Consider the following 21390-nt stretch of genomic DNA (forward strand, 5'->3'; position numbering starts at 1 on the left):
TAAAAGCTTAATCTACAAAACCTCTCAATTTATTTCAAAGTTTTTCACATTTTTACAAAATGTATAAAACATGCCTTACGGTCACCTAAACCTAACAAACTGAATCTGCATCACACTCAACAACATCTGTCAGGCTGAGATGTTTTCCTTTTATTTGGCCATGTCGATAAGACTCTGTAGTGAGGTAGGAACCCATGTCTTTTTGCCTTGAACAAACACCACTCCCCGCTCAATGTAGATCATGATCCTGCCGAAAGTGTACAGCTGCTTGCCCATGTGCCGCTTTCCCACCAAGGGCATGAAGACGATGCCATTCTCTTCAGCCTTGGCCTGGATAAGGTCTTTGAAGTGGGTGGGTATTGATGGAGGAACAGAGACAGTGCCTGGAGGGCGTGGGACACTACTCTCCACCTCACGCCGCTCCTGCTGCTGCTGCTGAGCTGAAGCCTCGTACTGGAAATCCTTCCTCCTCTCCGTCTGGGTCAGATACGCAATGTTCTCCCTCGCACCAGGTTGCATGTAGCCTCCTGTGGGGCATAGAGCAAAAGGTTTTAAGTTAAATAAGCATTTTGAGTGCTAAGCCTTGCATTTTAAAGCTTGTTTTTATGAGCCCTCATCCACTTAAGTCTCTCATTTGCACTTGGTTGTTCAAGAAAGGATGTGATTGTGTAATGTGATTATATATTTCTTTAGTGAAATTAATTTAAGTATATTATGTGACAAAAAACTATATTTCATACTTGGATTTGCAATATCCTTTATATTACAAATCAAAAGTAATAAAACACCTGGGGCTTCATGTACTTAAGGTGCGTACGCACAAAAACATTGCATACGTCATATTTCACGCTCATGGTCAGATGTGCTAAATGTGACAAACGTGAGAAAGTGCGTTTCCCCACGACACTTTCATTTTAGGCGTATTTTTTTGTACGTATGTATTGTGTTTTTGTCATTTGGCAACACTTGGAGGTGACGCATTGAAATTACAACTATTTAGATATCCTTTATTCACACATTGTAGTAAGCCATTATTGGGTAAAATAAAGTAAATTAATCAGACAATTGGTTACTGAAATAATCATTCATTGTGCTTCCACTTAGCCTAGATTATATAAACATGCATAAAATGTTGCGCTGGAGTTGTTGCAGATGGCAGCGTTGGCATTATTGAAAAATATTGCTAATGGCTGAATTCGTTGAAAGCGCATTTTCCGTGACCATTATGTTTTTTTGGTCCAGGATGATAATGACTGGCTTAAAAGCCGCTTCAGATTTCCAAGAGCATGGTTGGGATAAAATTACAAGCTGAGTGCGTGACAGGTGGCTCCTTGGTAAGCAACTCATTTAAAGCATTTAAAAGAAAGCATTTATTATCCAGCTTAGAATAATTCCATTTCTGAACAAAAATTTGCATTTTAAACAAGTGAAAAATCTGTATGTGTATACTGGGTATGCATGCATTTGCCTGGATGACTGACCTAGTCCAGAAGCCACAGCTCTGTTCATGATATCAAGAGCCTCGTTGAGCTTCTCCTTGATGACTGGGTGACTGAGCAGAGTCTCTGAGAGCATGCTCTTCCAGCCCAAATACCACTTGGTGATCTCCTCATAGTTAGGGTTGTTGCTCAGCCAAGAACACAACACCTGGAACATCACAAGACCAAAGAAAAACATAGATGTATTATCTGCAAAGTACATAAACACAGTGGGTGCAAACGAAAATAATTGTATAAAAAAATTAAACTGAATACACCTTTAATTTTTTAAGGTTTCATGCATTTTCAAACAATTTATCCACATTCAAAAACACAGCAAAGTTCCATCACTATTTATCTTAAAGGATAAAACCTAGAGAAAAAAATTATACTTTGACAGCTAACAAGAACAAACAGTCCTAAACCCACCTGTAGCCATTTGTTAAAAAAATGCTTGTCAAGAAGTCCCACCATTGAGGAGAGAGAGAGCATGCCTTCCCAGTCCATCACCCAAGTGAATGGTTCAACCAACTGCTGATGTGGGTTCACCACCAACTCTCCTAGACACAAAGCTGCACCACAAACCAACACATTAGAAAACAACAGTTAAGTATTTAGCTTTGTATCAATATTACTTTGAAGTTTTTGAAAACATCCTTAATAGACTTTGCCAGATCAGGTAGCTATGTGGATAGTCTTAATCCCTTTCTGGGAAACTGATCCATTAACTGTTCATTCTAAATCAAGTAGTTGAAGGTCACATGCCAAGAACCTTAATAGACAGATCAACACATACATACCTAGCTTAGGTACAATGTTTTTGACCATAAAGGCCTCCCAGGCTCCAGGGGTAAAAACATCCTTCCATGGCTGCAGGATGAGTCTGGCAGAAGCATCGCTGGGGTGCCAGCACTGCAGTGCATGGGCCAGTTTGCTGCGGATAGGCGAATACAGCGGTTCCAGGCGTGCCTGCATGAGCGGCAACCAGGGGTGGATCCATGAATGTATGGGTACCGTGTCGGTCAGTGGGTTCCAATTATCCACCTGCAGAAATACAAAACAAAACAGATTATATAATTAAAACATTTTCAGAGTTTACTTAATGTAAATAAAGTGAATAAAATACATACATACACTATTGTGAACTATGTTTGGAAGGCTAAATGTGTTATGGGCATGAGTACACTGTTTAAACTGACCTCTTTCTGTAGTCGTGGAAAGATGAGCTGCTCCAGAATGTAATCCAGAATCCAGAGAGGCAGCACAGGTGCCCAGCAGTCCACCAAATCCACCAATGGCCCCACGTTCCTGGGCTGCCACTGAGCCACACAGCCTCTCAGCACCGGAACCCACACTTCCCATATTAATCTGCACACAGAAAGACCTATTAAATTAAATTAAATTACAATCTTAAATTGCGGTAAGAAAACCAATAATACGGATTCAATCATTACATCATTAAATTTGATTTTTTTTCTAAGCACAGATGCAGTTGATCAACCAAGGCATGTTTGGAATCTGACATGCGCTGTTTTAGTTTACAACAGGAGATGCTAGATGTTATATCAAATTTTCATAAATAAATGTTTATTTTCTTTAAAATGTTAAATTTTATACTGATATGCTAAATGTCAAGGGATTAGAACTGTGTTCAATGACTTTAACAGAGTCCCTTAAATGCTAAAGAATGCTGTCATGACCCACAGGATATGCATGAGAGGCCTCCTACTTTAAATGTGGATGTGATTTCTGCCAGTCATTTATACAGCTCTGGAAAATCACAGTTTTCATGCATCTAGACATGTTCTCCTCCACCAGTCTTACACACTACTTTTGGATAACTTTCAAAAATTCAAGCAGTTCAGCTTGGTTGGATGGCTTGTAATCATCCATCTTCCTCTTGATTATATTCCAGAGGTTTTTTAATTTGGTAAAATCAAAGAAAATCATCATTTTTAAGTGGTCTCGTATTTTTATCCCAGAGCTGTAGGTTCACATGGACAATTATAGCCAGATGCTGTCGAACATGATCATTGCTACCCACTGAATTGCACTCACTATCAGGCCCCAAAAATCCAGTCGAAATTCAGTAATTCATATCGCCTCTCCCTAAGCATTTTGGGCTATTTACATTACAAAAAATAAATAAATAAAAAGATATATAGACAAAACTATTGGGACACATTTATTGTTTCTTCAAAAATTAAAAGGTATTAAACAGTTTAATGTGCATACTGCTTTTGTTGGAGTAAATGGCTCTGGTTTCCAGAGAGTGATTCTACTAGTTTTTAGAACATTGCTATGTGGAATGGATTAAATTGTATTTAGCAAACGGAGCTTCACTAAAAAACAGGATGTTGGATGACAAAACTACCTCATAACAAATTCCTTAACTCATCCAAAAGTAGTGAGTATATGTTAGAGCATCATTATTCCAGAGAACACAGTTCCTTTGCTCCACAGATCAATGCTAGGGCGGCTTTATACCCTTTATCCCACAGTTGGTGTTCGGCATGGGGCCTGTAGGGTTATGTTTACCTGATTTACAGGGTCCTATTCTATTGGCAGGACTACTCCTAAAGCTGTGTGTGTGTATCCTTTTAGGAAATGTTCTCTACAGGGCCTAGACAAGGTGTCTGTGTGTGCATTTGCACACCTAGTGTCAGAAATGGGTGCATATAAACGTAGTTGAGAGCATTTATTAGTTTATTAGAGGTGTGTACAACATTTCATTTGGAATGTAGTTTATCAGTCTTAAAAGGAACTATAAGAAAATCTGCTTAAAACTGCAAACAGTATAAAAAAATACTCCAGTACTAATGTTTACCTGTGGTATGGGTCCATGCTGCTAGAATCTGGTGCAGCATTTTGAAGCTGCGTTCCCTCCAGAATGGCTCTCCATTGGCCTACTTCTTCTAAAGCATATGAACAGTCCTACAAAAAGAATATATATCTCTGTGAATTGCAATCAAATAATGTATGAAAAATGTTCCTTCTCCAACAAGTGTATCCTCATGCATGCTCACCTTTAGAGGATCCCAGGTTTTGAGTTTTTCAGTAAGCAGCGGGTGAACTACAGACACAGCGAGGTCAGCTAAACCCATGGTTTTGTACTCCTGATAGAAATGCGTCTGCAGTTGCTGGAAGGCGTCTGCACACTCCTGCAGGCTGAGTGGCGGTCTGCCATCGTCTCCAGCTGTCTCCATCTGCTCCACCAGCTCCAGCACTCGCTCCAGCCTCTCCACAGCCTCTGCCTCCTCACTCAGCCTGGCCTGCAGAGCGGTGCTTTCATGCGTCAAAGACACCACTGTGTCCTTCTCATGCTGCAGACGTCGAGCACTCTAATCAAATGGAGACACACACAAACAACAGAAGAAGGAATCAGACTAGGCCAGTACTGACAGTGTTCGTTTCCTACTTATTCTGGAAAATGTGACACACGTACCTGGAGGATGTCCTGCTCTGTGAGTTCAATCAGCAGTTTGAGGTTGTGTTCAAGCTCTGGCAGAGCAAAAGTGGTGCTCTTCTGCTCTCGCGCAACCACACTCAGCGGAGCCTCCTCAGGAACGCTGTGCTTCTGACTCATCTGACTGTAGCTGTAGTACACCTTCTGCTCCCTACCAGTCATATCTATCACCTTCAGATTGACAGACATACAGACAGACCACAAGAAAAGTTACAAAGTCATCAATATGTCTCAGAAAAATTTAACTTTTGTCTTTTAAATCTATGGTGTAAATAACCTACACCATGTTAGGGGTGGAACAAAACATTGATAAATCGCATCATTTCGCGTATATCATATCGATACATTGCATAAAATATTAATATTTTTATTGAATCATAGGCGCTCTAAATTCCTTCTGCTCCCTTCCAGTCATATCTGTCACCTTCAGACAGACAGACAGGTGCTTAAGAAAAAACTTATGCATTCCTTAAACTTCAAGACACAAAGGAATATTATACTAGTATTATAATATTAACAAAAAACACTATACAGATATGCTCCATCAAATGATCAAATCATACAAAAAGACTTCAACTTTAGGGGTCGTGAATAGGTTAATTAATAATATAACAATGAATGTAGATAAAATATGGGTTATATTTCTTAAATATAGAGGAAACCCAGGAGCAAAACATACAAATTATTGGATAATATTGCTCTGAAATTGGTACGCTTATAATGTACAATAGAGAAATATGTATGGTGGTATTATAGGCTGACAATAGAAATAATTTGTTAAAAAGCATTTTGGACACAGCCTGGGTATACAGGTTACGACAAAGATTTATGAAGATTAAAAGATAATCTGGCACTTTAATGTTGTTTAAAACTGCCAACAGGTTAGTATAGCCTCACCTTGACCTGGGCAAGTTCTCCAGCAGGTTTGCTCATGCTCTTACTGGTGAGTTTCCCATGAGCCTTAAGCTCATCCACAGTTTTGTAGGAATATTTGGGCTTTTTCTTCCCTGATACTGGATCTCTACGCCACTGACCCAACTCCCTTTGAAATTCCTGTAGAAATATAGAGAGCAAATGATTAGTTTATCAAATGTGTCTGGTCCCAAAAAGTTACCTTGAAGGTTAATTTGGGATCTAAAAGAAAAGAAATTTTTTTTTCCTCATTCATGAGGTCAAATGTGTGTCATTTTGCATCTTTGACTCACATTCTCTTCTTCCTCTTCAGAGTCTACCACAGGGAAATCTTGCAGGGACTGCTGGGTCCTCTCATTCCCATAAGCCCCCACTGCTCCTTTGCCCTTTCGCACTTTAGCCTCAATTGGGTTTACAATACCTGTAAAGACATTCACTCATCAGAACACATAAACATATCTGAATAAAACCCAGAATTAGCCTTCACAGACAAAGATACTCTACCCTGTGCGTTTTTTCCAAGGCCTTTGCCCGGGACGTAGCCCATCTTCTGCAGAAGCTTCTGACCGATGCCTCTTGTATGCTTCTCCCAGCTTCCGATATCCTGCCCTGGTCGGATATTTCCAGCAAATGTCTTATGGGAAGTCTTAAAGTTCCCACCCTGGAGGATGTAAACCAAATGAATAGTTACAATGAAATCTATAAGTCTTAGAAAAGCTAAATAATATTGGCACAAGGCATTAAATATCAATATTTTTCCTGAAACATAGACATTGTAAACCCCCCAAATTTGACTTAATAAGGTTACTGCTTCATTACTCCACGTGGTGGCACTAATCAAATAAACAGGTTAAAAAATAATGGTTGTCAAAATCTGGGAAACTGACACCAATAAATCTATAATCCAAATCATCCAATCATTTCTGGTCTTTACCTTTTTTTTTTTTAAATAAATTTTAAATCTTCTTTAGTAATCCAGATGCTTTGAAATATCATAGAGAATTGTCTTGCGATATCATGGGCAACGTATGTATACCCAATTGTGTTGAAATATGTATCTTACAAAAAAGCATGATCGTAAATGAGACATTAGACCCAAATTGCCAGATTATATTCAGTGAAATTAGCTGTGAATGCTAGAATACCCACAAAGCAAAATGAAATGGCAAAAAAACAGCATTACAAATGTAAGTATTTTGCACTACCGTCTGAAGCTTTTTGGGTGCAGTAGCACGGGGTGGTGGTGGTGCTGCTGCTTCTTCATTCTCGTCTGAATCATCAGAGCCCTGCTGCTGTTGTTGTTTCTCTTCAGCTGCAGTCTTCCTCAGGCCAGCACTTATAAAGTTCACAGGGGCTGAGTAGTCCTTCGATCTACACAGTTTTTCACATATGGAGCAAAATTAGAATCTTCTCAGTGGCAAAAACAGAAGCAAACCATCCTAATGCTAATTGTTTTAGTTAGTAACTGACTTCAGTTATTGCTTATAGAAAGGTTAAAAGTGGTGGTTCTGGAAATAGGGAATTGGTAAATTATATATTCAATGAAAGAATAGAATGGGTCTAAACTGAAGGTAATAAATATTCCTACCATATTAACATCATCATAATAAATATATTAAGGATCATCAGGGTTTAAAGTACTCTGACCCAACTTTACATTTAATTACAAGGGGTGTAAATATCCTGTTTAATTGGATGATGTGCAGCAGAAGAGGTTTAAAACATTGTGATAAATATTGTGTCAGGAAAATATCTGTATTGTGTTATATTGAGATAAAATACTTTTACCATATTGCCCAGCTCAATCTGTGCATGATTAAATACACCCCAGGTGGTGACTTGTATACTGTTAAAATCTATTAAAGGTTTTATATCTCATTGACCAAAACATGACATATCACAATATAAATTTTGGTCATATCAAGCCCTCTGAGCATAAATGTTCACATTTTACATTTAGAGAGGGTGATGACAGATTTGCTATGTAAATCTTCACATTTTTCACACTGTTTATAGCAAACATTATGTATTAGCAAACCAATAAGTGTTTTCCTGAGTGTGGTATCAGAAAAAAAACAACCTCTAACCATAAATTAATTTTAGAAATTAAAGTAATGTTTGGGTACCTCTTGCCTCCAAAGCTGGGTCTTTCATCATCAGAATCATGTTCAGCCCATATTCCGTAAGTAGCCTCCTCTTTGGTCTGTCTGTGCCGACGTCTATCTGGATTAAACTCATTGGCCAAGTCCCATTCAGACACCTCAAACTTCTCAATCTCGACCCCATCCTCCTCTTCCTCTCCTCCTCTACGCCCATACAGATGGGACATAGACATTATTCTGCAGGAATTAAAATAGCACATACAATGAATGGCATTCAGTCGACTGGGCAATGTGACAGTACTGTTTTTTTTCTGAGCATACCATAGATATTATAGAACATTAACTAAAACGTCTTTTATTTTGATATTTTTTTGTGTTTTTACGTTTATGACATATCTCCCACTCATATAGATAATCTGCTAAACCACCAGCTAGATACGTCTCTACAGTTAATCAGAGAAAAACACATATCATTAGCTAGCTACACACTAACAGACAAAATTTGCACAATCAATAGATGAACTTCATCACAAGCTAGTTTCTGTGTTTCTCACTAGGGCACAACAGCAGCACAATAGTTGCTGAAAGTGGCAGTCAGAAAGCACAAGCCAAAAGTTTGGACACACTCTCATTTAATGTTTTTCTTTATAATTTCTTTCAGCAAGTATTGCTTGTTTAACACTTTTTGTTGACAAAATAATTGCACATGTTGCTGTTCCTGTACAGACTTACTGTCTTTAATATGAAATTTACAATGTAAAAAAAATAACATAAAAAGAAAAGAAAACACATTCAATGAGAAGTCCAAGCGTTTGATTGGTACTCTGTACCCATTTAATTCATCTGTTAGTTAAACATTTGGACACATTCCATTAGCAGGCTAGCTAGCTACTGACTAATAGAAACAATTAGCTACTAAATTAACAAACGAAAACTACATGAAAGAGGTTAAACCTACCTATTTTTGAGTAAGGCACAACTGCAGCACAAGAGTTACTGGGATATTATGTTAGAACCACTCAGCTTATTTACTAACTAGTTAGCTAAACTAGCTAAGCTAACTAGCTAACCTAGCTAGACTGAAGGGGAGGCTTTTTGTTTATAAAAGAGATAGCTAGCTAACTAACTAGCTTATTTATATTTACACAGCTGTTATTCACCCTAGAGGTCGTTAATCCTTACGGCAACCCGTTAATACGTCTAAATAGTATCTAATTCGGTGTGTGGACCCAGGTTAGCTAAATGAGCTAGCTAGCTTCACATTAGCTTGGTTAGCCAGCTAGCTAACCCACAACAACAGCGTTATAGTAACGTTAGCCCAAAGTTAGCGAATGCTAGCTAATCTCGCTAGCTAGGCCTACTGTTTGTGTATTACCCATCCACCAACAGAGACCGTTAGGTTAAATAATTTAATTTAAATCAGGAAAACGAGCACCAGCAGCAGCAGCACTCACCTGTCTGTGTATAGCGCTAAGCAGACAGCGCTAATCTTCAGCTATAAACTGCGCAGCTCCTTCCTGTCGGCCTGTCTCTGTACAGGAAGCGCGGTGTGTATGTCACAGTGACGCAGAGGTCAGAAACCCTCTCTCACAGCCATCTTGGACCCCGAGCCCAGACCTAGTAAGTGTTCCTTCTTTCAATCTTGTGGCATCCGAGCTTTCTACGCTTGCTTGCTTTGCCAGAACCGGCTAGAATCGTTGGGTAAAAGCTCTTCTCGGATAAGGGCTGAGTATTGGCCCGTTTCGCGTCTCCAAATATTAGATATTGTGGTTCAATGCTGCCGGCAGACTCTTCAAAATGGGGGAGCTGAGGCAGCGCCTTCTGTCTGGCTGGGCTGGAACATGACAGTTGTGTTTTTTAGTAATATAGTTAGTTATATATGTATATAGGCTTTTCTTAATGATTTTTAGTGAAGCTAAAATTCTTTAGAGTGTTTAGTGAGTGAGAGAGCCGGTTCGTAAGGTTGGCCAGCCAGCTAGCTAATGAACACTAAGGTCTGGGCTGCCTGTGAACTGGAGAGCTAGCGGTTAGCTAACTAGATAGGTAGCAGCGCTTCAGGTCTTGCTAGCATGTTCATGGAGAACATTTTAGATAGCTAAGCTAGCTAGTCACGTTGGCACATGGAAATGTATGTGTAGTATTTCGTTTTTTACAGTACCTAACGCTCTATAGTTCCTTTAGTACGTTAGCTAGATTAGCCTGAGTAGCCCAACGTTATTTAAAAGGCCAAAATAGTTAGCTAAACATGACTTAAAGCCCTTTCCCCAAGCACTTTAATACATAGGGTAGCTACTAGATCGTTAGCTAGCTTAGCTAACTAGATAGTTCGTAGTTTGGACTGACCTTAGGTAACTAGTTAGTCATGTTTTAATTAGCTAACTTACCAACGTTGTTACATTTACTTTTTAACCCTCAAGAGCTCAGACCCACTTCTAATTATTGAATTCAGAAATATATTCAGAAAAAATCATGTGAGTAGCTCATTCGATTATGTTGTCACTATGAGCACATGACTTCAAATATTTTAAGGTTAAAATCCTGAAAACACAAATGATTAAACAATTTCATAACCTGTATCCTAACAGTTTCTAGAGTTTGTGTTAGAACAAGTTAGCCAACTATACGGCTCTGGTAAAAATAGCAGAAAATGAGAAATGGCTGAAATAACAAAAAAAAATATGCAGAGCTCCCAGACCTCAAATAATGCAAAGAAAACAAGTTCATTTTCATAAAGTTAAGAGTTCAGGAATCTATATTTGGTGAAATAACCCTGGTTTTCAATATCCGTTTTCATGTATGTTCTCCTTCACCAGTCTTACACACTGCTTTTGGATAAATGTATGCCACTCCTGGTGCACAATTTAAAGCAGTTCAACTTCGTTTGATGGCTTGTGATTATTTCTTACTCTCTATTATATTCCAGAGATTTACAATTTGGTAAAATCCAAAAAAACTTTTTTAAGTGGTCTCTTTTTTTTTTCTAGAGCTGTATATATTCTAAAACGTCGAGTTAAAGCATTTTAAATTGTTAACTTAAATGGTGTAACAGCTGCAAGCTAAAAATCTACTTTTAAAAAGAGCTAGTTTTATCTTCAGCACATAACCCAAATAAGGTCAGATTCACACACACACACACACACTGTCCTGTAATGAACTTAATTACAAAGTTCAGTCACTTAGCAACTACACTTGGTTAAAATGACAGAATGCTGTAGGGAGATTTACACATCTTTTAAATGGTTTGTGACACAGCTACTTCATCATATGCTCTTTTGGGTTAACACATCTACTCTGGTTTTTAGTAGGCCTCTCACCAATGTTTTGGACAATATAACAGCTGTAGTCCCAGAAAATACTGCTAAAACTGCAATAGTTATTCCAAGCCATGTGTAATGCTACTGATTTAACCATAATGAAGCATTACACATTACATTCTACAGAGCACCGGACTTCTATTCTTAATGTTTGTTTACATATCCTAAATATATTAAACATCATTAATGTAAAACTCTTTCACATTAATGGGTTCTTCCTGCTAGCTAAGTAAACGCAGGGGGCAATACTAAGGTCAGCAAATATATTACGAGGTTATGTCAATATACAAATAAATACGTAAACCACTAGAGCTTTTGAGAATTGGCTTGTTAAAATAATGATTCAGCAAAAATGGGCAAGGATCACACCTAATGCTGTTCTTTTCCCACATGTATTTAGTTGAATTACTTGAGTGTCTGATCTTTGAAAATTTGCTTATAATATGACAACACTTGATGGTCAACTCAAGACATATATTCGATTATATCGATATATCGATTTGCATAATATTGGTCTTAAAGATATAATTTATTTCCCCCAAACCCTGCACTATTTGTTAACCATTGGTTCAGTTTAGTACAGCTTGTGTTAAAGAAATTTGTAACTTTTTAATCATTTAACTGATTTTAACTTAATTAAACTCTTGTTTACTGATTGTGTGAGTAAAGTTGAAAAAGTTTGCTCTTTATTTATGTATTTTTATTTTTTTTGTAGACAACAATGCCAGGCGAAGCCACAGAAACTGTCCCAGTGACAGAGCAGGAGATGCAGCAGCCCCAGGTGGAGACGGGTATGTAGTGCTCATTTATAGTAGATTGTAGACTAACCTCTGTGTTTAGGGGTCTTGGAGCTCATTTGCTGTAGATTGATTGATTTAAAAAAAATCCTGATGGCAGTAAGTTAAAGCTTTTCCTCTTAAGGTATTTACAACTAACTATGTCTGACACTTGGTCTTTTTTAACTCCTTGTCACCAGCTGTTGTGGACATTATTTGTGCAGCAGGTTTGACTGGTGGGTGGGGGGTGGTGTCGGGTTTTGTTGAACGGAGAATGCAAGTTTGGTTGGGTTAAGATGGCCGACCAAACCTTGTCAAATTTAGACTGAAAGGGATTATTTTTAAATTGAGTTCATCCAAGACCTCCTTTTCCAGAAAGCAAAATAGTTGCCTGCGATGCCTGTTGTTTTTATGACCACGAGGCATTGTGGTAGTGTTTTAAAGCACGTGTTCACTGTTGTTTTTGTGCATGGGATTTGGATAAGTCAACTGTGCATGAATCATTGTTCTATGGAATGTCAGTTTCTAACCCCTACACACTAAGGCCGGACTCCTGGTTGACCCTGGTCATAGAATATTTTTTTCTTTTGATGGAGAATCTCCATTCAGAATACTCTGTGGTCTAAGATAGGCTTCATCTCTGTCTGAGACTACTTAAAAAAATATTTTGTTTGGAAGCTACTCATTGATTTTCTTCTTTTACATTGTACGTAGCTTGTTCTTGATTTTAGGGTTTTTACACACTTAATAGTGAGTGTTTTACTGAAGCTGTGTTAAAACTTTAAAATCTTGAGTGTTCTTTTGGGTAGATCATTTGTTTTATGTATTGTGTAGTCGGTATACCTACAAAAACCATATCCCTTTTTTTAAGGAGCACAGTGTGAAATAATTTAGTCATACTGAAAGGGAGAATAGTCAAGTTTTATAGCTACATTGATAGCTTCAGTATTGGTTTAGTTCAGTTCATCCTTTTTTATGTAACCTTTTTTTGTTTTATTTTTTTCTCTTTTCTCCCTGAAAACAAACCTTGTACAAGTAATTCTGTTGGATTCTCGACTCAAACCCTACAACTTTGACTGCATATTGCATCTGCTTTAGAAAGGGAATGGTTGATGAATAGCCACTGACGAGAGATCTGTTTAATAAAAAAAATGCTGTGTGGTTACCCAAGCTAGAGGTCATTTCAGCAGTACTTAAATGTGGTAAAATGTACTTTTAGGAGCAACATGTTACTTGTTCTTTTTATAAAGCTGTTTTGGTTGACTTCTTGTCTTAAAGACCTTTCTTGTAGCATCACATATGGTACTAGCAGGTGTTGGACTTTCACCATTCTTAACTGTGGGCACTGCATGGTAGAAGTTGGACATGTTGGGCACTGTTGGCAAACTTCACCTTCCTCCACACACATTTTTTGAGTGGTATATGGGCACCAACTAATGTTTCACTGACAAGCCATTGTAAGCGTGTAAATAAATATACATATAGTTTTGTTAAATGTGTTTTCTGTGGATAGAAAACATTAATCACTTTCTGTTGCATATATAAGATTCTGTGTACAACTGGTCACTTCATCAGACTAGTATCTGGATTGTATCCTGTAAGATTTTAGCCACCAGAATTGTGTTTACACTTAGTCTGACCTTATGTGGCTATAATCCTGATACTCAAGTAATGCTGGGCGGTATACTGGTTCGTATGGTACACCGGAGAGAGATTTTGAAACAGTATGTTTTTTTTTTTTTCTCATACCATTTTCTCTTTACCACTAGAGGTGCTCCGGAGCTCTGTTTATATATGTAGAAGAAGCACAGTAACCTCAGCTCAGTCTCACGCTGGTTTGCCTAAAGAAACATGAGATTAGAACTCCTGCAGCCTCTGCTGTTATTTCTTGCAATATGAGTAACTAAAGCTGTGTTTAAATACATTAATTAATACTGTAGCTTAAAGGATAATATTAATGCACACCGGACTTAATTCATTTGTCAACTGGAGAACTAGGGGAATTATGATAAACTAATAAACAGCTCCTTAAATACTGTAATGTCTCTGATGGCTTCAATAATAACACACTGTAAATTGATAAACTTGTGTTTTACTTGTGCAATAGAGCTTTTGAGAAATATCTCCTATATACTTACATTGAGTATTTTAGGTTCATTTATAGGTTATGGAACTATTTAAGATATTTAGTTTGGTAAAAGATGTGTTAGTTGTTCTCTTTTTAAAGTCTGTTGTTTAAACTCTTCAGCTGTTATTTTAATAAAGTCTGATTTCTTAATATATTCTGTAATTTTGAGACAAAGTAAACCCAATAGTAATCAAAGTACTTCTGTACTTTATTTTAAGCCCAGTCATGAAACTATAAGTAATAAAAAAAATTAGTCATATACTGTGAAACCATCAGAATCTTGCAAAATACCCTGATAAGCATTTTTGTTCATACCACCCAGCACTATACTCAAGGAACATGCTGTGACCAGGTGTAAATTGGTGAGGTCTAATAAATAATAAAAAATATGCAACAGAATATCTTGGAGAGATTTCTTAAGCTGCTGTTGACCCTTTCACTGTGACTGCCCTTCCTCCTTTCTTATACTTTCTACTTTCCTCGATCCTCTCCACCCTCTTAGCTCCTGGGGTGGTAAACACGCCTGCCTGTTCTGAGGCAGCAGTTCCAGAATTTCCCAAGCCTACTCCAGTGGAGAGTGCTGTTCCTGAGGCCTCTATCACAAAGGCTGAGGTTGTAGCACAATCTGTGGAAGAACCAGCACCTAAAGTAGAAAACATTCAGTCCAATAGTGAAGCGCCAACCTTTGCTACTGAGGAACAGGATGAAACTAAGCTTGTTACTGCTAGTGAAGACTCTGAAGAACCAGAAGCACCTGCCCAAGACGCTCTTGTTAAAAGTCAAGAAGATCTTGTTGAAGACGTGAAAGAAGCTCTGGTGGAACCTACAGCCCAAGTACCAGAAGTTACTACTGATGAACAGCCTGTGATTGCTGAAATATTATCTGCAGAACCTGCAGTTGAGGAGAGTTTAGCCACTGGAGATGTGGTAGATGGTGTGTTTGTTTCTCCACAAAACATTTCTGAACCCAAGAGGGAGGAAGCATTATCTGATGGCTTGAAGTCCATGAGTGTGGAGGCCACCACTGAAGATGTAAGAGAAGAGCAGGTTGTAGTAGCCGCAGCGATGGAAGAAAAACCTGTTTATCTTACTGTAGATGAGGTCATTCAAAACAACAATTTATCAGAGAATGAAGTCGTAGCCCATTCAGAGGCTGTCCAGGCGAAGGTGCAGGCTAATCATGCTGGCCCTTCTCTTTCTTCTCAGCACCTACCAGGTGGGTCAGTGTGTGTGAAGTTTGACCCTCTGCTTTCAAAACAGGAGCCCTTATTAACCTTTGCATATTTCAGTGCACTCTTGCACACCAGTGCTCTGGTGTGCCATTATATAAATCCTCTTTAATTAATAAATACATAATAGGTTAAATAAATATTAGTTTATTTGTACAACAGAATATAATAGTATTTTGGGACCTTTCTTGTAGGTGTCTCAGACATCTACAGAACTGTTGTTGAATCAGGCCAGATGTCAAGTTTACCCAGATCCTCTGTTCACACTCAAGGCTCATTTATACTCCATTTTTGTTGGCATGGATGGAGGCTCAAGTAGAAAGTTTCTGACTACCATAAATAAATGATAAACTGTGGAGGAGGTTATGGCAATAAACACTTACTACAAAAAGGCAGTGATGTAACAGACCCTGGTCTGTATAACAATCATATGCTTAGTGTACTTAAACATTTGTTGTTTAAAGAAAAAAGGTACATTTTTGCTTAAACAATTTCCAGCAGTAATGCTTTGTTCCGGAAGCGTTCAGAGACAGCTTACGTATACGGACAAAATGAGCGTTATTAGTTTCTGTTAATGTTGAGCATAAATGGGCCTGTAATCTGCGTTATCTGTGACTTTTTTTTATTATTTTTCTTGGGTTCAACTAAGAGGTCTGCACAAGTGGGTTTTACCCATGATATAGTCATGATAAAGCAGGAAATAAATTACTTGGTTACACCTGGTTGCAGCAAGTAGGTGTAATTTGGGTAGGTTTTTCGGATGTAAACAAGCAGAAGAGATTCCAGATTTTATTTTAATGGCAAATAAGTGCAGACCTCTAGTATAACTGAGTGAAGGCACTTCTAATGCTTATGTTTGCAACGCAACAGTGTTTTAAGTCCTGAACTACCTCTGCCCAACAGCTCAAGATTTTTCTGTTGTAAGACATTCAGCCTGAAAGGCTTGGATGTTGGCAGATATTGTGCTAAAACAGAAAAAACACTGACACATTCTGGGTATTCGAAGGTCAGGATTTAAAAACACTGCTCTAGAAAGCTCAAATGTGTGGATTTATGTGGCTACTGTGTTGCTCTATGGTGCCAACCATAGCTAGTTATCTGCAATTTTGGGGTCACCACAGTGATCCTAGAGTAATGTGTATATTTATTAATTGTTAATTTTGCCTTTAGACACTGAAAGTGTGCACTAAAGCTTGCTTGTATGGTGGTTGATTTTTTTTTTTTACTAATAAAATGTGCATGTTTAATCATTGGAGCTTTGGACTAAACATTTTAGGGGTGGTTTTCAAGCAGTATTAATCTTAATCATTTGGTTGTTTGTGTGTGAGCCTGCTTTTATCTCACTATTGTCAACGGCAATGTTAAACTTTAGCAACTCTTTTGCTCAAGTTAGCATATTACCAGCATCTTCTTTCCACTTGAGTGAGGCATAGTTGGATTGCTTAGCTTTTCACATAGGTTGTGTGCAAAATGTACTGGGTTTTGTACAACAATACACAGCAAACTTATGGACACCCTTGGCCAAATGCTGTATTTTTGTTTTATTTAATTGTGTTAAACAGTCACTCAGAACATGCACGGTTACTGTCTAACATAAAAAGGGGTTACTCTCTTTTGGCAGTAAGATGTGTAATTCTGACACCCTTTTTTTTCCATTTCTTCATGGATTCCACAGTGGTTTTAGGCTTATGATTTAAGATATTGCATTTTTTTTTAACCTATAGGGACTACCAACCCCTTTAGGGTTGTTTGTCTAAGGGTGCCCAGACTTTTGCGCAAGATAATATTCGTTTAATAATGGTTAAAGGATTTTAATTTGCTGTTTAGTGCTATAATGCCTGTGGTGTGACAAAGTGGCAGCAATGGCCAAATAGACTGCTTGTTGTGACATTTTGGAAGCTTTCGTGTGATTTTAACAACTTTGTGCAAGGAGTGTGAGGACGTTCTCCCCTTTACCTTAATACGCATGCATTTTCTCAGCACATTTGCTGTATTTCTGAAGAAAAACTCAAGCCCTTTGTTTTCCTCAGCCACTCCAGCTGCTGCTGTAGCTCCTGCTGCCTCCCAACCTAAGGCTAAAGGGGTTAAGGCTGACTCCAAGCTATCTTCTTCTCCTTCTGCCCCCAAGCCAGTGCCTGTGGGCCGAAGGAAGCGCTCCTCTCTCTCTGCCTCTTCCTCTTCCCCTACCTCCCCAAAATCAGCTTCTGGCCCTAAAGCCACCCCACCCTGTTCCCCACTTGCATCTCCTCCTGCTGACTCTGCAGGTGCAGGGAAAGCTGAGACAGCTGCTCCTAAGGTTGTGAAGGCTGGTAAACAGGCAAAATCTAAAAAAGCAGATGCTTTTAAACCTGCTGAGCCTCTGCAGGAAGTCCCAACTTCCCCTGCTCAAGAGGCTAAGCCAGTATCTGTGCCTGCTCCTATTCCAGTGGCTGCTTCTCCTCCTCCTAAGGCAACAACTGCCCCAACCTCCCCTAAAGATTCAGTTCCAGCCCCAGTGAAGGATGCATCTCCTAAAGCTGCTGCTCCTGCCCCAGAGAAGGCAAAACCTGTCAAGGATGCGTCCCCTAAAGCTGCTGCTCCTGCCCAAGAGAAGGCAAAATCTGTAAAGGACGCAGCTCCTGCCCCAGCATCTCCTACAGAGGCTGTTTCTGCCCCAGAGAAAGTAAAACCTGTCAAGGATGCATCCCCTAAAGCTGCTGCTCCTGCACCAGAGAAGGCAAAACCTGTAAAGGAAGCAGCTCCTGCCCCAGCATCTCCTAAAGAGGCTGTTCCTGCTCCAGAGAAGGCAAAACCTGTGAAGGATGCACCTCCTAAAGCTGCTGCTCCTGCCCCAGAGAAGGCAAAACCTGTAAAGGACGCAGCTCCTAAAGAGGCTGTTCCTGCCCCAGAGAAAGCAAAACCTGTCAAGGATGCATCCCCTAAAGCTGCTGCTCCTGCACCAGAGAAGGCAAAACCTGTAAAGGAAGCAGCTCCTGCCCCAGCATGTCCTAAAGAGGCTGTTCCTGCCCCTGAGAAGGCAAAATCTGTCAAGGATGCATCCCCTAAAGCTGCTGCTCCTGCGCCAGAGAAGGCAAAACCTGTAAAGGACGCAGCTCCTGCCCCAGCATCTCCTAAAGAGGCTGCTCCTGCCCCAGAGAAGGCAAAAGCTGTCAAGGATGCACCTTCCAAAGCTGCTGCTCCTGCCTCAGAAAAGGCAAAACCTGTAAAGGACGCAGCTCCTGCCCCAGCCTCTCCTAAAGAGGCTGTTACAGCACCAGTGGAGGCAAAACCTGTAAAGGATGCATCTCCTGCCCCAACATCTCCTAAAGCTGCTGTTGCCCCTGTAGCTTTCAAAGTAGTTTCCAAACCTACTGTCCCTGCTCCAAAATCATACTCCGAAGTTGTAGCAAGTAGTCCACCAAAGGTGGAGTCCCCCAAAAAGAAGCCAGATGTGGCTCCCACTGTTGCCCCTCCAGCTCTGGAGGAGGATGATGACCTGCCCCCACTCATTCCACCTGAGAAACCTGTAACCATGCCTGTTTTCCAACCCCAACCTGTGGCTGCGGCTCCGGCTCCGGCTCCCCCGAAAGCAGCCCCTGTGATTGCCAATGTTGTGCCCCCTGCTGCCCCTACCCCAAAAGCCCCAACCGTGGCCCCTAAAGTTCAATCTGCCCCTGCACCTACAGCTGTCAAAACTCCATCCAAACCTGAATCGGGCATCAAGAACGACAAGGGTATCTCTTTCTCTGTTTTTCCTGCCTGCTGCTATTCCTTTCTGGTGTGTAGCTTTGTCATTAGGTGTTATTGTCACATTTCACTAATACTGATTTAGAGAATAGCCAAAGCAAATTTCCTGTTTGAAGTCATCTAATACTGGAAGTCCTCTACAAGCTACTGGCCTGTTTCAGCTAGTAAATCACACCCATCTCTTTTAAACCCATTTTTAAAAAACAAATCTAGACCAGGTTTTATTTGGAGTTGACTGATTTGGATTAAATGCGAATGAGGGATTATATAATTGTTTGTAGCTTTTTATTTTTATTGATTATTTAAAGACAATGTTTAGTAAATATACTTCATTGATTTGTTTTGTTTGTTTATGAATGTTTCTCAATAGATTTATTTATTCTGATGCACTGCCTCTTTACCTTGCTAGTTCTGATGTATAGTGTATATATAGAGACAATGCAATTTTACCCACATTTATAGGGTGAACATGTGGGTAAAAGGCCGGGTTGGCATTCCAGCCAAGCAGAAGCACATATTGGTTGCACAAACGGGACTGACATTAATTCAGCAAGTGGAATTAGGTGTGCTGCTGGTTGTTTGGAATGAAAACCTGCAACTGTGGTTTGACACTTGTGCTTAAGATTAGGTTGTTCTAAATAGAATCTGATAAAGGGGGAATTAGGAAGATTCAAGTTTTTTAAACGGTGTGTTTGACTTCAATCTGTCTTTGTTCTTACTTGATCTTTCATTGCTGTAATGTAACTTTTTTTCCTTTTTTTATTAAATTTCTATACAAAGGGTCTGGCACTGAATCCGACAGTGACGAGTCTGTTCCTGATCTGGAGGAGCAGGATTCTGCGCAGACACAGACACAGCAGGCACAGGTAAGACTGTCTCACTTCTCCAGCTGCAATTTTAGATAATTGGTGTTTGTATAACACGGGTTGTTTTGGGACGCTTCAGCCTAGCAGAGTCCCTTATTTGGGTAGCCAATATTTGTAGGTTCTGTTGCTTTGTTGACATGTACTACTTCTCTCCACAGCTCGCAGCTGCTGCCGAAATCGATGAGGAACCTGTCAGCAAAGCAAAACAGAGCAGAAGCGAAAAGAAAGCAAGAAAGGTATTCACCAGTCTCCCATTTTCATGTTTGTGCACTTGTGTTGTTTTCAGTATGTAACCTTTAATAATCTTGTGTTTTACCAGGCAATGTCCAAATTGGGTCTCAGACAAGTGACAGGAGTTACCAGGGTAACCATTCGCAAATCTAAGAACATTCTGTTCGTCATCACCAAACCAGACGTCTACAAAAGCCCAGCATCAGACACTTACATTGTCTTTGGTGAGGCTAAGGTGAGAGAATATTGTGCAATTTCAGTAAAGATTTTGTTGGGTTATATATTTTTTTGGGTTTAATATAGGGAGAAGGTGTTTTAATATTCCACAAAAGCTGCATCCTCTTCATGATGATTTAAACAGTTTGACTTTCGTTCTTCTGAGTCTGATGAAGCCAAACTTTCTGTCCTGAGAGGGGATTTTTATTAATGCCACTGCCCTGAATTAAACACACTTATCTAAATACTCTAAACAAACCCAACTTACTGTTATATTTGTGCTTGTGTTCTTCAGATTGAGGATCTGTCCCAGCAAGCTCAGTTGGCTGCTGCAGAAAAGTTCAAGGTCCAGGGAGAAGCAGCTTCAAACATCCAAGAAAACACACAGACGCCCACAGTACAGGAGGAGAGCGAAGAGGAAGAGGTGACCACATTTTGTTCTACTGTTGACTCCCGTCCATTTTAAGTTCTAAGGCCACTTTGTTTGTAAAAGTACTGATTGTTTCTGCGTTTTTATCCAGGTTGATGAGACCGGAGTTGAGGTTAAGGACATTGAGCTGGTCATGTCACAAGCCAATGTGTCACGGGCGAAGGCTGTACGCGCACTGAAGAATAACAACAACGATATCGTCAATGCCATCATGGTGAGTGAACACACAAATTAATACTATTTTTAAATGACTTCTGTGATGAGTTAACAGCATGACTTTCGTTCTTCTGAGTCTCCTGAAGCCAATCATCTGTTCTGAGAAGAGTTTGGGGTTAAAGAAATTTAATTTGTTTTGCAGCTTATTCTAACATCCTATTCTCTCTTTCTTTTTACAGGAATTGACGATGTAGGCGGAGACTAGAGTGGGTCAGAAAGAGATGTTGCTGAATTGATCTACACTATTTGTACAATTTATACCCGAAAGTAATAAAGTTGTGGCTTGATGAATTTGTTGTC

The 21390-nt window shown here is 39.4% G+C and overlaps 2 protein-coding genes and 2 non-coding genes across 10 annotated transcripts; 3 read left to right on the forward strand and 1 right to left on the reverse strand.

Annotated features, from left to right (window-relative positions):
• Window positions 1-7: 7 nt before the first annotated feature.
• On the reverse strand, window positions 8-9502 carry tfip11 (tuftelin interacting protein 11). Its single transcript, XM_007249971.4, has 14 exons — window positions 9413-9502; window positions 7983-8195; window positions 7062-7227; window positions 6361-6517; window positions 6150-6277; window positions 5842-5997; window positions 4924-5115; window positions 4505-4819; window positions 4306-4412; window positions 2678-2846; window positions 2279-2522; window positions 1908-2050; window positions 1482-1647; window positions 8-527 (listed from the first exon to the last, which is right to left on the reverse strand). The coding sequence occupies exons 2-14, from the start codon at window positions 8189-8191 to the stop codon at window positions 151-153; spliced, it is 2529 nt and encodes an 842-aa protein (XP_007250033.3). The 5' UTR covers window positions 8192-8195; window positions 9413-9502; the 3' UTR covers window positions 8-150.
• On the forward strand, window positions 9466-21381 carry naca (nascent polypeptide associated complex subunit alpha). Of its 7 annotated transcripts, XM_049462934.1 has the most exons (12): window positions 9466-9578; window positions 11988-12063; window positions 14679-15392; window positions 17436-18005; window positions 18129-18359; window positions 18483-19118; window positions 19912-19997; window positions 20156-20233; window positions 20317-20463; window positions 20740-20868; window positions 20966-21088; window positions 21270-21381. In XM_049462934.1, the coding sequence occupies exons 2-12, from the start codon at window positions 11994-11996 to the stop codon at window positions 21282-21284; spliced, it is 2799 nt and encodes a 932-aa protein (XP_049318891.1). In that variant the 5' UTR covers window positions 9466-9578; window positions 11988-11993; the 3' UTR covers window positions 21285-21381. The 7 variants fall into 7 exon arrangements, with proteins under 7 accessions (XP_049318891.1, XP_049318889.1, XP_049318890.1 ...); XM_049462932.1 differs by having other exon boundaries at window positions 18129-19118; XM_049462933.1 differs by having other exon boundaries at window positions 18252-19118.
• On the forward strand, window positions 20568-20643 carry LOC125780703 (small nucleolar RNA SNORD59). The gene has a single exon (XR_007423981.1). It is a non-coding gene; the product is annotated as a small nucleolar RNA SNORD59 (small nucleolar RNA).
• Window positions 21125-21198, forward strand: LOC125780704 (small nucleolar RNA SNORD59). Its single transcript, XR_007423982.1, has one exon. It is a non-coding gene; the product is annotated as a small nucleolar RNA SNORD59 (small nucleolar RNA).
• Window positions 21382-21390: the final 9 nt, after the last annotated feature.

This window comes from Astyanax mexicanus, chromosome 13, assembly GCF_023375975.1.
Source record: "Astyanax mexicanus isolate ESR-SI-001 chromosome 13, AstMex3_surface, whole genome shotgun sequence".
In the NCBI taxonomy this organism is placed as follows: domain Eukaryota; kingdom Metazoa; phylum Chordata; class Actinopteri; order Characiformes; family Acestrorhamphidae; genus Astyanax; species Astyanax mexicanus.

Bases quoted from the DNA above. Each gene is read 5' to 3' on its own strand.
- tfip11 (XM_007249971.4), bottom strand. From the start codon at position 8,191: ATGTCTATGTCCCATCTGTATGGGCGTAGAGGAGGAGAGGAAGAGGAG. The intron at 5,998-6,149 runs GTGAGTCAAAGA...ATATTTCTACAG, and splicing joins CTGAAGAGGAAGAAGAGAAT to GAATTTCAAAGGGAGTTGGG. The intron at 4,820-4,923 runs GTACGTGTGTCA...CCATTTGATTAG, and splicing joins CAGAGCAGGACATCCTCCAG to AGTGCTCGACGTCTGCAGCA.
- naca (XM_049462932.1), top strand. From the start codon at position 11,994: ATGCCAGGCGAAGCCACAGAAACTGTCCCAGTGACAGAGCAGGAGATG. The intron at 19,998-20,155 runs GTAAGACTGTCT...TTCTCTCCACAG, and splicing joins CACAGACACAGCAGGCACAG to CTCGCAGCTGCTGCCGAAAT. The intron at 20,464-20,739 runs GTGAGAGAATAT...TGTGTTCTTCAG, and splicing joins TTGTCTTTGGTGAGGCTAAG to ATTGAGGATCTGTCCCAGCA.